The following is a 15,050-nucleotide window of genomic DNA, read 5'->3' on the forward strand; positions in this document are numbered from 1 at the left end:
CCTCGACTTCCACTTTTCTTGCTACTGTCTTTGCCCCTGGGCTGTTCTCCTTCCTCAGCAGGTTTTCACCCTCATCTCCTTAGGGTTTCGAACTAATGCCTCTCCTAGGTTTGGCCTTTGTCATTTTTTCCAGGTCATCCCCTGTTAAAACCAAGAGTGGCCCACTCCCCATTCCCGTCCCTACAGAAGTCAAGCCTCATGATCCTCCTATCCCTTAAAAGAAACTCACTCTTTTTATAGAAAGAAATGAAAAACATTTGCTGAAGCGATTTTTTTTTAAATTCAGAGCTTTTATAGCAAAAGATGTAGATTATTTTTCCAAATAAGCATATCTTGTTTCAAAAGCAAATAAATTCCAGCTGCTTGAAACCAAAATACACTGGAACCTCAGTATTGTAGTGTCCACAGCAGTACCTTTGACTGTTTTTAAAAGAAAGACTCGGAGCAGGTGAGGTAAGAGTGTGTGTTTTGGGAAGGGTTGAGGGGAAAAGAGCAAAGCCAAGTAGAGTTTGAGTGAAGGCACTTATTTGTAAACTGCACATCCCAGCTCTGGGGAATACTATTATTCACGGAGGGAAACCACTGGCAAGTGGTTTCCCTGTCCGGGAGACTCCCCTGATGTCTGCTTGAGAGCCCCGTTAAGCATGTGATCGTCAGGATCCTGAAGTCTGCTCCTGCTTCCTTGGGAACACTCAGGCATCTGCAGATACCGCTTCCTATTTCAGAAAGCCTCGGCCTCTGTGCCTTTGACCCTGGGGCTGTGCGTGTCTGAGCAGAAGCCTCCTTGGGGGAAGAGCCTGTAGGAAATGCTTGCTCAGTCCTGGGTGACCTACTGGGGGAAGAGGACAGGAAAGAGGAGTGGGGCTTGTTTCTCAGAGAGGGTAGATCCCGATGTGGGGATATGTAAAGGAGAAGGCCTTGTGGGTTTGTGATCTTGAGCTGTCCTCCTTGCCCTGGCTACACTCCCGAACTGCTGATGGTGGGAGATGTCTGGTCCCAGAAGCAGGAAGTGACATAGAAACCATCCCAACTCCTGTGGGGACTAAGGACCCCAGTTCACACCCTCGACCTGTGATTTCTTCCCCGAGGGAAGCTGAAGCCCAAGGAGCCTCTAAACCAGAAAAACCTAGAAGCCTTAAGTAGAACCATGGAAAGAAAACCCGGTCATTAAAACCCAGTGCTAGGATGAGACCATGGTGCTTTTCCTGAACATAGAGGCCTGTCCCACTCTGTCTTTGTCGGGACTCCCGTTCCCTTCCACTCAGACCTGGCCTCGTGAACCTAGTCCAGAGCCACCCGGGCCCCACCCTCAGGGCACTGAGAGGCCCCTTTGGCTGCTGCCATTTGCCCCCTAGTAATCCCTTCAGTTGGCCTGTTCCCCACCACTGCTCTGCAGGGCGGACTCTCCAAGGGGAGCGGCAGCTTCTCTGAGATGCCCCTCTATGGCTGGGAGTGCAGAAAGACTGCCAGCTCCCCGCGTCCCTTCGGGCCCGTGGGGAGGTGACTCCTGGAGGCCAGTGGGGGGCAGCGGCTGGCCTCGGTCAGCACCCGCATCTCCTCAGATCCCCCTCCTGGTTGCTGCTGGTGACTACTCTGCCCTACTCAGCCCTCCTGACCAGGGTTGGGTCTCTGCTGCCCAATTCCGCTTTCTCTTCTGCTGCCCTTGCTTCTTGTTGCCCTAGACGTCTAAAGGGCGGGGGTGGGCTCGCCGGGCGGCTTGGCACTGAATTTCTCCTGTGTGTGCGCTTGTGTCCTTTCCTGCTCCAGGTTTGACTTTGAGGCTCTGGAGAGTGGTGACGATGGTGCATTTGACAAGCTCCGGTCCTGGAGCAGGTCCATCGAGGACCTGCAGCCACCCAGCGCCCTGTCAGCCCCCTTCACCAACAGCCTCGCTCGCTCTGCGCGCCAGTCTGTGCTCCGGTATGTGTGCTCTCGCTCTGCCCGCCTGCCTCCCACCCTCGTCCCCGTCCAGGTCTTGGGTGACAGCGGTGAGTGCTCATGCTCCTCCCTTCACTCTTGCTTCCAGGCTCAGCTCTCTTGCCCTCTGCCTGCCAGTCTGTCTCTGGTCTGTCCTCTCTGTCTCCTTGACTCTGCCCAGCGATCTGTCCTGGGTAAGTACATCACCCTCGGCTGTGCCCACCCCATCTGGGGTTCCAGCCCTCCCCTCTCCTCTCCCCGTCTCTGGGGGCCCCTCCGTTCACCATTCTCACTCTGCCGTTCCTCCAGGCCTCTGGGCAGGGCTTGTCCTCACCGAGCTCCTTAGTCTTCACCAGCTGGTCCAGCACCTGCCCTCATGTCTGTTTCCCTCTGCTCTGCACGCAGCCCCATCAGCTGCCCAGAGACTAGCTCCCACCCAACCTGCTGCTGCTCACCTTCCCTTCACTTCTTCCTTTAGGCCTTTTTTTTCCCTCCAAGGCTGTAGCGTGTTCATTTGTCTGTAGTATCTGAAGAGCCATCCTGCCCGGAGGCAGGTGGACGGACCGGATGATGTCTGAGAGCCCCTCCTACAGAGGGAGGCTTTCCTTTGGGTCCTATGGCCCTTTCCATGGCCTCTGTCTCTCAGCCATGCTTTTCTCCTAGTCCTCTTTGGGTTTTGCCCATTCTAGTCATGCACGAGCAGATACCACTTGTGTTTCCTTTTTTTTCCATGAAACATCACTAGGGGCAAAGTCAGATGTAGTCCCTAGCCCTTCTATAGCCTTTGGGGTCTGCTCTGTCTTTTCTAGGACATAGATGTGGGATGGGAGCTAAGAAGCCCCTGCCCCAGGGAATGTGTTAAAGATGCAGTGACTAGAAGGAAGAGGAAGGATGGCTCAAATGAATGTCTCCTGGACCCACCTTGAGGTCTAGGAAGGCCTACACACCTCGTGTTGTATTTTGGAGGACGTCTGGGCTTAGGATGGTTTGGGCACTGGTTGTAATGCTGGGATCCTGGATAGTTAACTGACAAAGACCTGTTCCAGGGAGGTGAAAACAGTGGAGCGCCCTGCCCCCTGCACCTGCACCCCCTGCATCTCTCTGGGCTGCTGGTGCAAGGTCCTCCATCCCCCTTTTCTTCTGCTGCTGAGGGGCAGCCTGCTGTCTGGGTGATGGCAGGTGCTTCTAGACCCTTCACCAGCAGCCCCTCTCCCCCAGGTATAGCACTCTCCCTGGGCGCAGGGCGCTGAAGAACTCCCGCCTGGTGAGCCAGAAGGATGATGTCCACGTCTGTATCCTTTGTCTCAGAGCCATCATGAACTATCAGGTAAGGCGACAGCACTAGCCACGGGTGCTCTGCCTCTTCTGCCTCATCTCCCACACCAGGAGAGCTAGGAAGGCACCAGCTTGTAAAAGACAAGTTTGCTGGTGGGCCTGCAGTCAGGGAGCTCCGGCTGGGATCTGCCTTCCCCACCGTCACGGTCTCCCCTCCTTCTGTCCTTTCCCCTTGCTACAGTATGGATTCAACCTGGTCATGTCCCACCCTCACGCTGTCAATGAGATTGCGCTCAGCCTCAACAACAAGAATCCAAGGTGAGTTCCTTCCCTCCCCTTTCCTCCCCGCTCTGCCCAGGACTCTGGAGAACTGGGCTGCACTTGTCCCTGCCAAGAAGTCCTGCCTGGCCTCAGGTCCTGTGGCCTAGGTCAGCGTCTTGGTTTGGCCCCTCACCTCTGCTGGAGGAGGAGTGTTCTGCTCTCTTCTGGTCTACACAGCTCAGGGAGGGAGAAGGCCTGCCTTCCCCTGCCTTCTTTCCCAAACCCACCCTCTCCCTCACCACCGAGGCTGTCTCTACTCTCTTGAAAGGACTCACCCTGTTGTGGAAGTGAGCTGTGTGGGTGGCCAGGGTCAGGGGCTAGGGTGTTAATCTTCATTCTCCACCCCTTAGGACCAAAGCACTTGTCTTAGAGCTCCTGGCAGCCGTGTGTTTGGTACGGGGAGGTCACGAAATCATTCTTGCTGCCTTTGACAATTTCAAAGAGGTCAGTTTCCTATACCCGCGCGTGTGCGTGCGTGCGTGTGTGTGTGTGTTTGGCGGGGAGGAGGCATGAGCCAGGTAGGTAAGCGCCCTTTCCTGTGATCTCACACAGCCTAGGGATTTTAACAGCCTAGTGCTTTTAGCTAGGTAGTCTGCCCCCTGCTTTTTTAAACCAAAACCCAAACTTCAGTCTTACTAGATCTTGTGTCGGGAAAGCTCCTGATTGGCCAGCGAAGGATACCCTCACTTGAGGGCTATAGTCCAGCAGTTCTAACCTGCTGTGCAGCAGAATACCTGAAGAGCCTGTGTTAAATGCACAGACCCCTGGGAGGCCTGGCCATCTGTGCTTTAACAGGCTCCCCAGGTCGTTCTGAGGCAGTGAACCCACTGGTAGAACCCGAGGCAGTTATATTTGTAGTGGGAGGAGAAGGCAAGCAGGGATCCTCCTGGGGTGTTGGCTGTCGTTGGTGAGGGGAGAGGGAGCTCCGACTTGGAATTCCCCAGACTCTGGGCCTGGCTTTGAAACCCCCATCTGCTTGAACGTAGGATTCCTCGACATACAGCTGCAGCTGCTGGTCCCACCTCTTCCTCCTTTTTGGACCTCTTCCCTAGCATCCATTGTTCAAGCCAGGAAATGGCTTTTCCTCCTTGAAGCCAGAGGCTCAGAGGAGTCTCTGGACCCCTCTCAGCACAGAGGCTTTCCTGCACCCAGGCCTCTCTCCTGCGTCCCCACTAGGACTTCAGCCTCCTGCCTCGGCCATGGCCTCCAACCTTCCTCCACCCTCCCTCTTTCCTTCAATAGCTCGGCAACACCAGACCCCTGTGTTTCTTCTTGGCCTACCCTCAGAGGCACCCAGAGCCCAGACTAAGGGCCCACGCTTTACTGAGCTCCCTCAGGGACCCAGAGCAGATGCCAGGTCCCAGGCTTTCTTCTATCATGTCCCAAGTGACCCGTTACATAGAAAGAATTGTGGTTACACTTGGTCTGAACCAGTCCCTTTGCTGGATGTTCCTGGGAACCAGGACTCAGGGGCTTGGGTTCTGCATGGGACAGATCCTGTTACTGAGAAAGTTTGCTTGTTCAGGTATGCAAGGAGCTGCACCGCTTTGAGAAGCTGATGGAGTATTTCCGGAATGAGGACAGCAACATCGACTTCATGGTGAGGAGCTGGTCCTGGGTCAGGTGCATGCCCAGCAGGGCCGCCTACTCCTTGAGAACAGGGGCTGGGCCGACAGCATACTTTGATGTTCTGTGTAGGACCTCGAGTGGTTCTCTACTCAGTAAGTGCTCCTTGTCCACTCACTCACTCACCCCAGAAAGCTTTGAGAAACTCCAGGACAATTTCTGTCTTGGGTCTACCTCCTTTCCCCCTTTGTGTGGCCGTACTGTCCCTGATTTGGATCCTTTCTGAGCTGCTTTCCTCTTCCCCAGCTTTTCCTCTAGCTTCACTTCCCTTCAGTCTAGGGTATACAGCTAGTAGGGTTGTCTCAAGGAATACCTGCTGGTGTGCAAAGGAAATCAGCCAAATCTTCATTTACACCTATTTCTCATGTAATTTACTTGTCTTCATAAAATGAATATTAAGTTTGACGTTTTTTAAGTTAAAATTCTCTTATTGCTCCCTGAAAGACTTACCTTTTTTACTCCTTTTGATTATCCACCTGATGATGCTGGCTCTAACAGCTGCCTCCCCTCCATGTCTCGGCTCTCTCTGCCCCTCTGGGCTGCTCCTTCCCCAGGTGGCCTGCATGCAGTTTATCAACATCGTGGTGCACTCGGTGGAGGATATGAACTTCCGGGTCCACCTGCAGTATGAGTTTACAAAGCTGGGGCTGGAGGAGTTCCTGCAGGTGAGCTGGGCTGGAGTCCTCACGGGGTGAGGCGCTTCGGGGAAGAGGACCAGTTTAGCTGTATCACAAGGAGTTTTTCTTTTACAAGAGGCTAGTCACGGATGCTCCCGGCACCCGGGCTGTCTTCTGTGACCTGGGACTCTGGCCTTTGCGCAGAGGGCTCCTCAGTCAGTCAGCTCCACAGGGCGAGAATCTGACACGGCTACAGTAGGAGCTCCCTGGGTCCTAGGCTCTAGGAAGGGGTCATGGAGGCTGATGAGGAGGCTCCCCCAACTACTACTCTCTCTGCTTTTCCCCAGAAGTCAAGGCACACAGAGAGTGAGAAGCTGCAGGTGCAGATCCAGGCATACCTGGACAACGTGTTTGATGTGGGGGGTTTGCTGGAGGATGCCGAGACCAAGAATGTGGCCCTGGAGAAGGTGGAAGAGCTGGAGGAGCATGTGTCCCATGTAGGTGGTCCTCCTTTGCTGCCAGAACCACTGTTGAGGGTGGGGAGAGAGTGGGGACATCCGAGTCCCAGGAATCCTGAGCTGACCTACTTACCTCCCGATTGAGCCTCAGGGAAGCCTCAGAATCCACTGGGGCTCTCTAGCACATGCTCTGGCTGAGGCACTAGTTCATCCGCGGTGGAACACACATGGACCTCAGGACTGGGTGTGAGGTGGCCTCAGGCTCGAGAGAGGCAGATGTGGCCATTTGCCTTGTACTATTTCATGTGGTCTCAGACCCTGGGCCCACAGTAGTGACATAGGGAAGCCACTGGGCCAAGCTACCTTTGGGGCCCTGGGTGGAGGGGTCGGGCCTGGGTCCTGACTGGGGTTCAGACTGTACTGAGTGCCCAGACTTCAGGGCCATCCCCAAACCTGCCGTTCTCATCCTGCAGCTCACAGAGAAGCTTCTGGACCTAGAGAATGAGAACATGATGCGTGTGGCAGAGCTAGAGAAGCAGCTGCTGCAGCGGGAGAAGGAACTCGAGAGCATCAAGGTACCAGGTTACGTGGGGAAGGGAGCCCCTGACTGGTACTGGGTGCTGGGGCCTGGGGATCTTGCTTTTCGTTCCTGAATCATGTCAAGTCCTCGAGAATCCAGATATTAATTCACCCCTGAGGCACTCAGATGAGGGTGGGCTGATGATTTCACCCCATGTTTTAGCTGGAGAGGGAAGCTGGAGCCAGAGTGGGCCAGACACACACACAGGAGGGTGGGAGCAGGTGGGGCACCTCTGGAGCCCCTGTCTCCTCCTGCCAGCCCACCCCCTTGCTTCTCCCTCACCCGCACCTCCACGTGCTTCCCCAGCCCAGCGTAATGAACAGGCTCAGAATAGCCCGGGTACTTGGGGCTGTTTATTAGGATATCCACCAGGTATCCCAAATTGGAGAGCAGGGCCTCCTCACATTTCAGTGTCTTCTCTGTCCCTCACCTAACTTTTTGTTAGTTATAAAATCATGCCCCAACCCATCTCTTCTTCCACAGGAATACAATTATGCTGGGTCTGTTGAGCTCAGTACATATCTGCCAAACCCCTGCTAAGAGTCTGAAGCGCTGAATTGGGAATATGGAGGATACAGAGGTGGCTAAGGCAGGGTCTTGTCTGTAGGGGGCTTCCAATTGAGCGACTATACAAACCAAATGAAATGAGAGCAGGACTGAGGCACAGAGGGCTGAGAGCCGCCATAGCAGGCTGCTGGTGGGTCAAGGAGAGTTTCACAAGGGCAGCCTTCTACCTGGGCCTTGAGGGACCAGTGAGACTGGGCTGGAGCAGTGAGGAAGGACACTGCAGGGTGCCAGCCAAGCAGGCTTGCTCTTCCGCCCCCCCCCCCCCCCTTTGGTTCTGCTGCGTTCCAGTTTTCCCTGGGTTTCTGCCGCCCTCTGCCTCTGAGCGCCCTCCCAGAGACCCCTGGGTAGGAAGTCTCACTCCCAGGAGCATCGCCTGCTGCGCCTTCAGGCGCTCTTTTCTTAATGGTGCTATCTGCCCAATAGGAGACTTACGAGAACACGAGCCACCAGGTACACACCCTGCGGCGGCTCATTAAAGAGAAGGAGGAGGCCTTCCAGCGCCGATGCCACTTGGAGCCCACCGCCCGGGACCTAGAGTCAGTGGGCAGCGAGGCCCTGGCCCGGGTGGGCCCTGAGGAACTGAATGAGGGCATGCCCCCCTCCGACCTGGACCTCCTGGCTCCGGCCCCACCCCCCGAGGAGGCCCTACCTCTGCCTCCGCCGCCAGCTCCTCCCTTGCCCCCTCCACCTCCCCCGTTACCAGGTAAGCAGGACCCTTACCTGGTAAAAGGCAAGAGGTGCAGCCTTATTGTGGGGCCAGACCAAAAGCCCAGTCAGCAGCATCTCCACAGGGAGAAACTGGGGATGTGGCTGGAAGGATGTAAAGTCAGGTGGGAGAGGCTGAGGGAGGGTTAGAATCCGAGGGAGGCTCAGATTACTAGGGAAGGGATGTCTACAAGCAGATGTGGATCTGTTTTAAGGAGCGTAAAGATGCCGCTCCTGATTCCTCTGAAGACATGCAAGGAAAGGGCTTAGACCAAAGCAGGAGAGAGTGGGTCAGAGACAGCACGACCTGCCCCGTCAGTTAGGACCCCTGGGAGCCACTTGGGCAGGGAGTTCATGCAGCCTCCTTCCCTGATAGTCTTTAAGGACAGGTAGGGCGAACAGAGGGGAGTCTCTTGGCCCCTGGGTCACTGTGCTATTTCTTCTTTTCCCAGACAAGTGTCCCCCAGCCCCACCTCTCCCCGGCGCTGCTCCCTCTGTGGTGTTGACAGTAGGCCTGTCAGGTGAGTGTCCCTAGGGCTCTGGGCAGGGCTGGTGGGACCGAGGGAGTGTGTCCTTGGCTCCTGCCTCACTGATCCTCCTTCCAAATTAGCCATTCGCATTAAGAAACCTATCAAGACCAAGTTCCGGCTGCCTGTCTTCAACTGGACCGCACTGAAACCCAACCAGATCAGCGGCACTGTCTTTAGCGAACTTGATGATGAGAAGATCTTGGAGGTAGCGGGGCCTGGGGCCCTCAGGGCTGGGGCTGGGAGCTGGGGACCAGGTTGCCCTTTAAGGTAGATCTCTTGGCTTTGGAAGAGCCCTCAGACTCAGCCCTCCATGTACCAGAGCTGAGCTGATGCTGGTGTGCTGCCAGGGGGTCCTCTTGTAGGGTGAGGCCACAGCATTTTCCCTTCTCATCAACTCCTGCCAGGACCTGGATCTGGACAAGTTTGAAGAACTGTTCAAGACAAAAGCCCAGGGCCCTGCCCTTGACCTCATCTGCTCCAAGAACAAGACAGCACAAAAGGCTGCCAGCAAGGTGACCCTGCTGGAAGCCAATCGTGCCAAGAACCTGGCCATCACCCTCCGCAAGGCTGGCCGCTCAGCTGAGGAGATCTGCAGGGCCATCCACACGTGAGGCTCCCACTGACCTTGCCTTGGTCCCCAGCTAGTTGGTAACCCACCTAGGATCTCCACCTAGGATCCTAGCCTTCCCTGGAGTCCATTGACAGAACTCCCTCAGTCATCCAGTGGCTTGGCCAGAACTTACTGCATCTGTGCTGTGTGCCAGGTACTGTGTGAGGTGCTGGGGAGTAAGCCCAGACCTTCATTCAAGGAGCTCCCAGTCTAATGGGAACAGTCCAGTAACACTGGGTGACAACACCAAGGTAGTGGAGGTACAGGCAGCTTTGGGAGAACAGGGAGGGCCAGGTAGCTGAGCTTGGTGATCAGGGAAGGCTTCCTGGAGGAGGTGATGTCTCACTTGCGACCTGAAGGATGTATATGAACTCCAGGTCAGGGCCTGGAGGGAGAGGCATGGTACCCTGAGTACTGAAAATTGACTCTGGCTTTAGTGTAAGGAGGGGAGTAGGAGAGACAGAGTAGAGAGGCGAGTGGAAGTCTTGCAGGCTGGGCCTCCTAAGCCACGTCCAGGTGTTAAGACTTCTCCCTAGTTGCAGAGGGAAGACATCGAAGGGCTCTTAAACAGGGCATGGAATGTGACCCTAGGATTGCTACTGGTGCTGAGTAACACCAGTCCTGGAGTTACTGGAGGTGAGACAGTGAGTCCTCTGCCTCTGGCTGTGTGCTGCTCAAGACCCCACCCTCCGTCCTTATAGGAGCTGAAAAATGAAGGGATGACAGATAATGTGGGCAAAGGCAAGACCTGAGGTGGTCCCTCCCTCCTACACAGGTTTGACCTCCAGACACTACCCGTGGACTTCGTGGAGTGCCTGATGCGCTTCCTGCCCACAGAGGCTGAGGTGAAGCTGCTGCGGCAATACGAGCGGGAGCGGCAGCCCCTGGAGGAGCTGGCGGCCGAGGACCGCTTCATGCTGCTCTTCAGCAAGGTGGAGCGGCTGACCCAGCGAATGGCTGGCATGGCCTTCCTGGGCAACTTCCAGGACAACCTGCAGATGCTCACGCCGGTACGGCCCCCACCTGTATCATGGTTGTCTGCGGCCGCCCCTCCGCCCTTTACCTGCTGGTCGCCTCCCCTGCCAGCCCCTCCCTGACTTTGCCGCATCCCAGCATGGGGCCACTCAGCTATTCATCTTGCCTTCCAGCAACTCAATGCCATCATTGCAGCCTCTGCCTCCGTCAAGTCCTCACAGAAGCTGAAGCAGATGTTGGAGGTGGGGAGAGGTTGGGATGGAGGTGCCGGGGGTTCCCAGGTCCTGGGTGGGGGCCTGGCGCTATACAGAGAGGAGGAAGGAGCCCTCGGGTCTTGCCCTGAGTTCCTCCCGTGCCTCTTTTGGACAGATCATACTTGCCCTGGGGAACTACATGAACAGCAGCAAGCGGGGCGCTGTGTATGGCTTCAAGCTCCAGAGCCTGGATCTGGTAAGATGGTGGGGACAGCAAGTGGCCAGGAAGCTGGAGGGGGCAGCGGCTGTGGAGCCAGGGTGTTCAGCCCTCTTGCACTGACCCCTGTCCCCCTCTGCCAGCTGCTGGACACCAAGTCCACTGACAGGAAGATGACACTGCTGCATTTCATCGCCCTGACGGTAAAGGAGAAATACCCAGACCTGGCTAACTTCTGGCATGAGCTGCACTTTGTGGAGAAAGCTGCAGCAGGTGAGGGGAGCCTGGCCCAGCAAGCCTGCCTCGTGTCCAGCTCAGGACAATCCCTGGAAGCTATGAGGAGGGGGAGCACTTGGGTGCCTTTCTTTCTTGCTTTTGTTTTCTTTTTTCTGACCACTTCAAAGTTTTCCGCTGGGGCCGTGGGCAGGGGCCACCCCAGAGGGAGCTTTCCTACAGGCACCAGGCCCCACCCGGCCCTTTCCACTTGGGTGCTGTGGGAGCTGGACGGGAAAGGCAGTGGAGGCTCTTCACTGCCAACTCCCCCAAGCTGGCCCCAGAGCCTGTGTCTCTGTGATGTATGTGCAGTGCTTAGAAAACCCATGAACCCCCCCCACAGACCTAGGGTGGCTGTTATTTTTGCCCCCCTCGTGAAACTGGGGCAGGCCTGGGGCAGCTCTGTTTTGGAGCCCAGCAGTCTGCGGCTCACCTTCCCTTGCTACCTTCGGGGTCAGGAGCCCGCGGCCTCTTTTCCTTTTCCTTGCCCCTGTGAGAGCTTGGCTAGCTTGGTTCGCCCCTCTCTGTCCACGCTGGTAGCTCTGGAAGTGGGGCTCCCATGCTGAGCGGGAGGGCTGGAGCTTGCTGTAGTCCTCAGCCCGGACTCTGGTGACAACAGTGTCCCTGGAGAACGTGCTGCTAGACGTGAAGGAGCTGGGCCGGGGCATGGAGCTGATTCGGCGGGAGTGCAGCATACATGACAACAGCGTCCTGCGCAACTTCCTTAGCACCAACGAAGGCAAACTGGACAAGCTCCAGCGCGATGCCAAGACAGCCGAGGTGAGCACAGGGTGGAGGTGGGTGGGAGAGGCTGGGGCCAAGGTGCCGTGCGCCTCTGGCGGGCTTAGTTCTGGTTCTTGGCTCAAAGAACTTTCGTCAAGCAGCTGGCTGGCTGATCGTGGGGGAGAGGGGGCGCTGGGGGTGGCAGGCAGCTGCCTCTGAAGACGCACTCCAGAAGGCTTGGCGAGCCCCTAGTTCTTTGCCCTCCCACAGGGGCTGTGGGGGGCTGCGGCTTCCTGTGGGCCTCCTGCCCCTGCTGGGAGCCGGGCTTCTCCTTCCCCACCAGGCTGACCCCTTCTGCCCACCCCCTCCCCAGGAGGCCTACAATGCTGTTGTGCGCTACTTCGGTGAGAGTCCCAAGACCACGCCTCCTTCTGTATTCTTCCCAGTATTTGTCCGATTCATTCGTTCTTACAAGGTGAGCAGAAGAGAGGCTTTTAAAGAGGAGTTTGGCTGAGAGAAAACTGGTAGGGGGAGAGAGGGCTGGGCTTCAAGCTTGGGCCTTTTCCGTCTCCTCCTCTGAGTCCTGCGAGGGAGCGATGGAAGCTGGCCACAGGCCTCTTAGCTGTGAACTGGTGGGCAGGGTGGGGGCCCAGGCCCTTCCTGTCATTGTTTGGGGCAGGAAGTGCCCCTCCAGAGAGTGGCCACCTGGGGTTGCTGGTCCCACCGACACCCACTCTCCACCCTCAGTGTCAGCCCCTCCCCTCACAGCCCGTGTGAGCCACACACATACACATACACACACACACACACACCCCGCCCCCATCTTTCATGGTTCTTAGGAAGCAGAACAAGAGAACGAAGCCCGCAAGAAGCAGGAGGAGGTAATGCGGGAGAAGCAGCTGGCTCAGGAAGCCAAGAAACTGGATGCCAAGGTGGGTGGGACCAAGAACTGGGGCCTGGAAAACACGGCAAAGGATTAGGAGAGGGTGGAGCAGAGAGCTGGAGAGGAGATGGAGAACTGGAGCCCACAGACCACCCAGAGGGCCTGATGATGGAGTCCAAAGGGATGGAGAGGGGGGCTATGAGAGGGGATTCCTAGGCAATGATGGGGGCTGGGCTGGCGAGCACAATCAAGGGCATCCTCAGACTGCATCTTGGGGCAGGAACTAGCCCCGTGGTACGTTAGCGGTGACTCCCTTTCCTTTCAAATGCTCGGCTCTAGACCCCATCCCAGCGGAACAAGTGGCAACAGCAGGAGCTAATTGCAGAGCTGAGGCGGCGCCAGGCCAAGGAGCACCGGCCTGTTTACGAGGGGAAGGATGGTACCATTGAGGACATCATCACAGGTGGGGCCCTTTTCCGTCCCTGGTGCCTGGCCACTGGGCCCAGCTCCCAAACCCCAACCACAGGCCTTTGGGCCCTCCTCCTCCCACCCCACCCCCATGGGGCCTGACCACTGTGTCTCTCTCCTGGGCCACAGTGCTGAAGAGTGTCCCTTTCACGGCCCGTACTGCCAAGCGGGGCTCACGCTTCTTCTGTGATGCAGCCCATCATGATGAGTCAAACTGTTAACCCCCAAGGCTGGGGCCCTTGACAGGTACTGGGCACCACAGCTGCCCTCTCTGCATGCCCACCTCCCAGGACTCCTGCTGGGTCCCACAGGTGCCTCCTCTCCTGCATGACTTGGAACCATTCTCTGGCAGCCTCGTGATGGGGACACATACTCCTTCCCTTGCATGCCCCATGCTCTGAGAAGCATGGCTTATCCCCTGCATGTGCCCTCAGGGAAGTGGTTCTCTCTCCCACTAATGCTGTCTGGCTTCAACTAAGACCCAAGGGGTAGGGAGTTGCCAAAACAGGCAGGACCAGGCGTGCCGCCACTGATCACTGAGGCAGTCTCTGGTCCTGGGCCCAGGTATCATTTGTCCTTGCCTCCTGTAAGAGCTCTGGCAGTGGCTTCTGCCCAGGGGCATCAGATGACCCTTGACCTGTTTCCTGATATCCAATCTGCCTGGGGTCTCTTCCTAGCTTCTAGATCTTGCTGAGTCCATCTTGTTTCTGTCACTCCCCAGTGGCCTCTAGTACCCCCACCTGTTCTTCTGAACGTGCAGAGCCCGCCCCAGAAATCTCTCTGACCATCCCCTCCAGTCTCTCTCGACCTCACGGCTGGCTCTTCATTGGCCCTGCCTGTGTGGCTAGGCCCTCAGAAGGTGGGCCTGGCCCAGCCTCCCTGCCTGTTCACAGGCCTCTGTTTCCCCTACAGGCCTCCACCACCAGCCCCTTGTCGTTTGCCACCAAGCCAGGAGTGCCGCACCGCCTGCTGGCCCCCCTCGGGCTCCAGGCCCCCACTGAGACCTTCTTGGAGGCAGAAGCACTTCAACCCTGAGTCCTTCAAGTCCAACCAGTGGACCTGAAGCCCTGGAGTTGGCCAAGGGCCCAGCAGAGGGCTATGCTGCTCTCAACCCGGTGTCCACCCTAGCTCTCAAAGCTGCATCTGCCTGCCGCCACTGTGGGCACTAGGTCTTCCAGGGCCTGGCACTTCCCTGGTGCCTCCAGTACTGCACTTTGCTCCCAAGGTCTTCAACATCATTTCCTCAAGGGTCAGCTCAGGGCTGGAGAAAACCATTTCCAGCTTTAGGCTATGTATGGGCACCTAGGCCCACCATCACTAGAGCCAGAGGGACGAGAGGAGAAAGCAATTTTCCCTTCTTTTTTTCCCCCTTACTTTTTGCAACCCGATGGTCAGCTGCGATCTAGAAGTGTCCAAGCTTAGGGAGCCCTGGGGCCCTGCCAGTCTCAGATCGTCTTTTACCAGGAGCAAGGCTCTCCTAAGCCTGGGCCGTGTGCCCTAGTGATAAGGGGAGAGGAGAGACGCCATGCTCCCTGCCCTTGGCCCTTTGCGTTCTAGGCTGACTACCCATGCCGAGATGGGCAGAGGACTAGTTTTCTCTGCCTAGAGAAAGGGTGTGCCAAGAATGTCCTCACCTCCTTCCCCCAGCTAGGTTTTGTTGGCAGGGGAGGGGTCATGTCGGTCTTAGCTATTTTCTCCGTCCCCTGCTGGTTTCTTCTCGGCCCCTGGGAGGGAATACAGGGGCCCACTCCTTTTTGTACATGTACCACTTCCTTCTCTCTTGTACATAAACTCCAGACTTTCCTTCTCTCAACAAAGGCTTGAAATACCAGGCCTGACTCTGTCTCCTCTTTCTGAGTGTGGGGGGCTAAGCTGGCCGTTTAGGCTGACCCAAGCCACGGGGATAGAAAGGAGGCTGGGCAGAGCTGCCACGCTTGGGGGAGGTGAGTGCGGAAGCCTGGAGAAGGAGAACCTGGCTAGATGGGCTCCAGCCACACAAAGGGAGGCAGGCCTGCTGTGAGGCACCAGTGCCCCCTGCTGGCCATGCGGGCACCTGTCCGGCCCCAGCCAGCCCCAGTGCAAGCACATGGAGAAGACAAAAGAGCCACTGG

At 56.9% G+C, this 15,050-nt stretch overlaps 1 protein-coding gene across 3 annotated transcripts in view; it reads left to right on the forward strand.

Moving 5' to 3' along the window:
- The window catches only part of FMNL3 (formin like 3), a 55,366-nt gene extending 40,596 nt beyond the window's left edge, over nucleotides 1-14,770 (forward strand). The window contains exons 6-27 of one of the 3 annotated variants that reach the window (XM_007179312.3): nucleotides 1,768-1,920; nucleotides 3,136-3,244; nucleotides 3,434-3,510; nucleotides 3,864-3,957; nucleotides 5,039-5,113; nucleotides 5,694-5,804; nucleotides 6,104-6,253; nucleotides 6,688-6,789; nucleotides 7,785-8,064; nucleotides 8,519-8,587; nucleotides 8,677-8,801; nucleotides 9,001-9,203; nucleotides 9,982-10,216; nucleotides 10,355-10,423; nucleotides 10,551-10,631; nucleotides 10,736-10,865; nucleotides 11,485-11,645; nucleotides 11,962-12,063; nucleotides 12,428-12,520; nucleotides 12,811-12,934; nucleotides 13,069-13,185; nucleotides 13,852-14,770. In XM_007179312.3, coding sequence (XP_007179374.2) covers nucleotides 1,768-1,920; nucleotides 3,136-3,244; nucleotides 3,434-3,510; nucleotides 3,864-3,957; nucleotides 5,039-5,113; nucleotides 5,694-5,804; nucleotides 6,104-6,253; nucleotides 6,688-6,789; nucleotides 7,785-8,064; nucleotides 8,519-8,587; nucleotides 8,677-8,801; nucleotides 9,001-9,203; nucleotides 9,982-10,216; nucleotides 10,355-10,423; nucleotides 10,551-10,631; nucleotides 10,736-10,865; nucleotides 11,485-11,645; nucleotides 11,962-12,063; nucleotides 12,428-12,520; nucleotides 12,811-12,934; nucleotides 13,069-13,160 — 2,635 coding nt within the window. In that variant the 3' untranslated portion in view covers nucleotides 13,161-13,185; nucleotides 13,852-14,770. The remainder of the gene's footprint in view (nucleotides 1-1,767; nucleotides 1,921-3,135; nucleotides 3,245-3,433; nucleotides 3,511-3,863; nucleotides 3,958-5,038; nucleotides 5,114-5,693; nucleotides 5,805-6,103; nucleotides 6,254-6,687; nucleotides 6,790-7,784; nucleotides 8,065-8,518; nucleotides 8,588-8,676; nucleotides 8,802-9,000; nucleotides 9,204-9,981; nucleotides 10,217-10,354; nucleotides 10,424-10,550; nucleotides 10,632-10,735; nucleotides 10,866-11,484; nucleotides 11,646-11,961; nucleotides 12,064-12,427; nucleotides 12,521-12,810; nucleotides 12,935-13,068; nucleotides 13,186-13,851) is intronic. The other 2 variants (XM_007179316.3, XM_028165865.2) reach the window with 2 other exon arrangements.
- Nucleotides 14,771-15,050: the final 280 nt, after the last annotated feature.

Source organism: Balaenoptera acutorostrata, chromosome 11 (genome assembly GCF_949987535.1).
Source record: "Balaenoptera acutorostrata chromosome 11, mBalAcu1.1, whole genome shotgun sequence".
Classification (NCBI taxonomy): Eukaryota; Metazoa; Chordata; class Mammalia; order Artiodactyla; family Balaenopteridae; genus Balaenoptera; species Balaenoptera acutorostrata.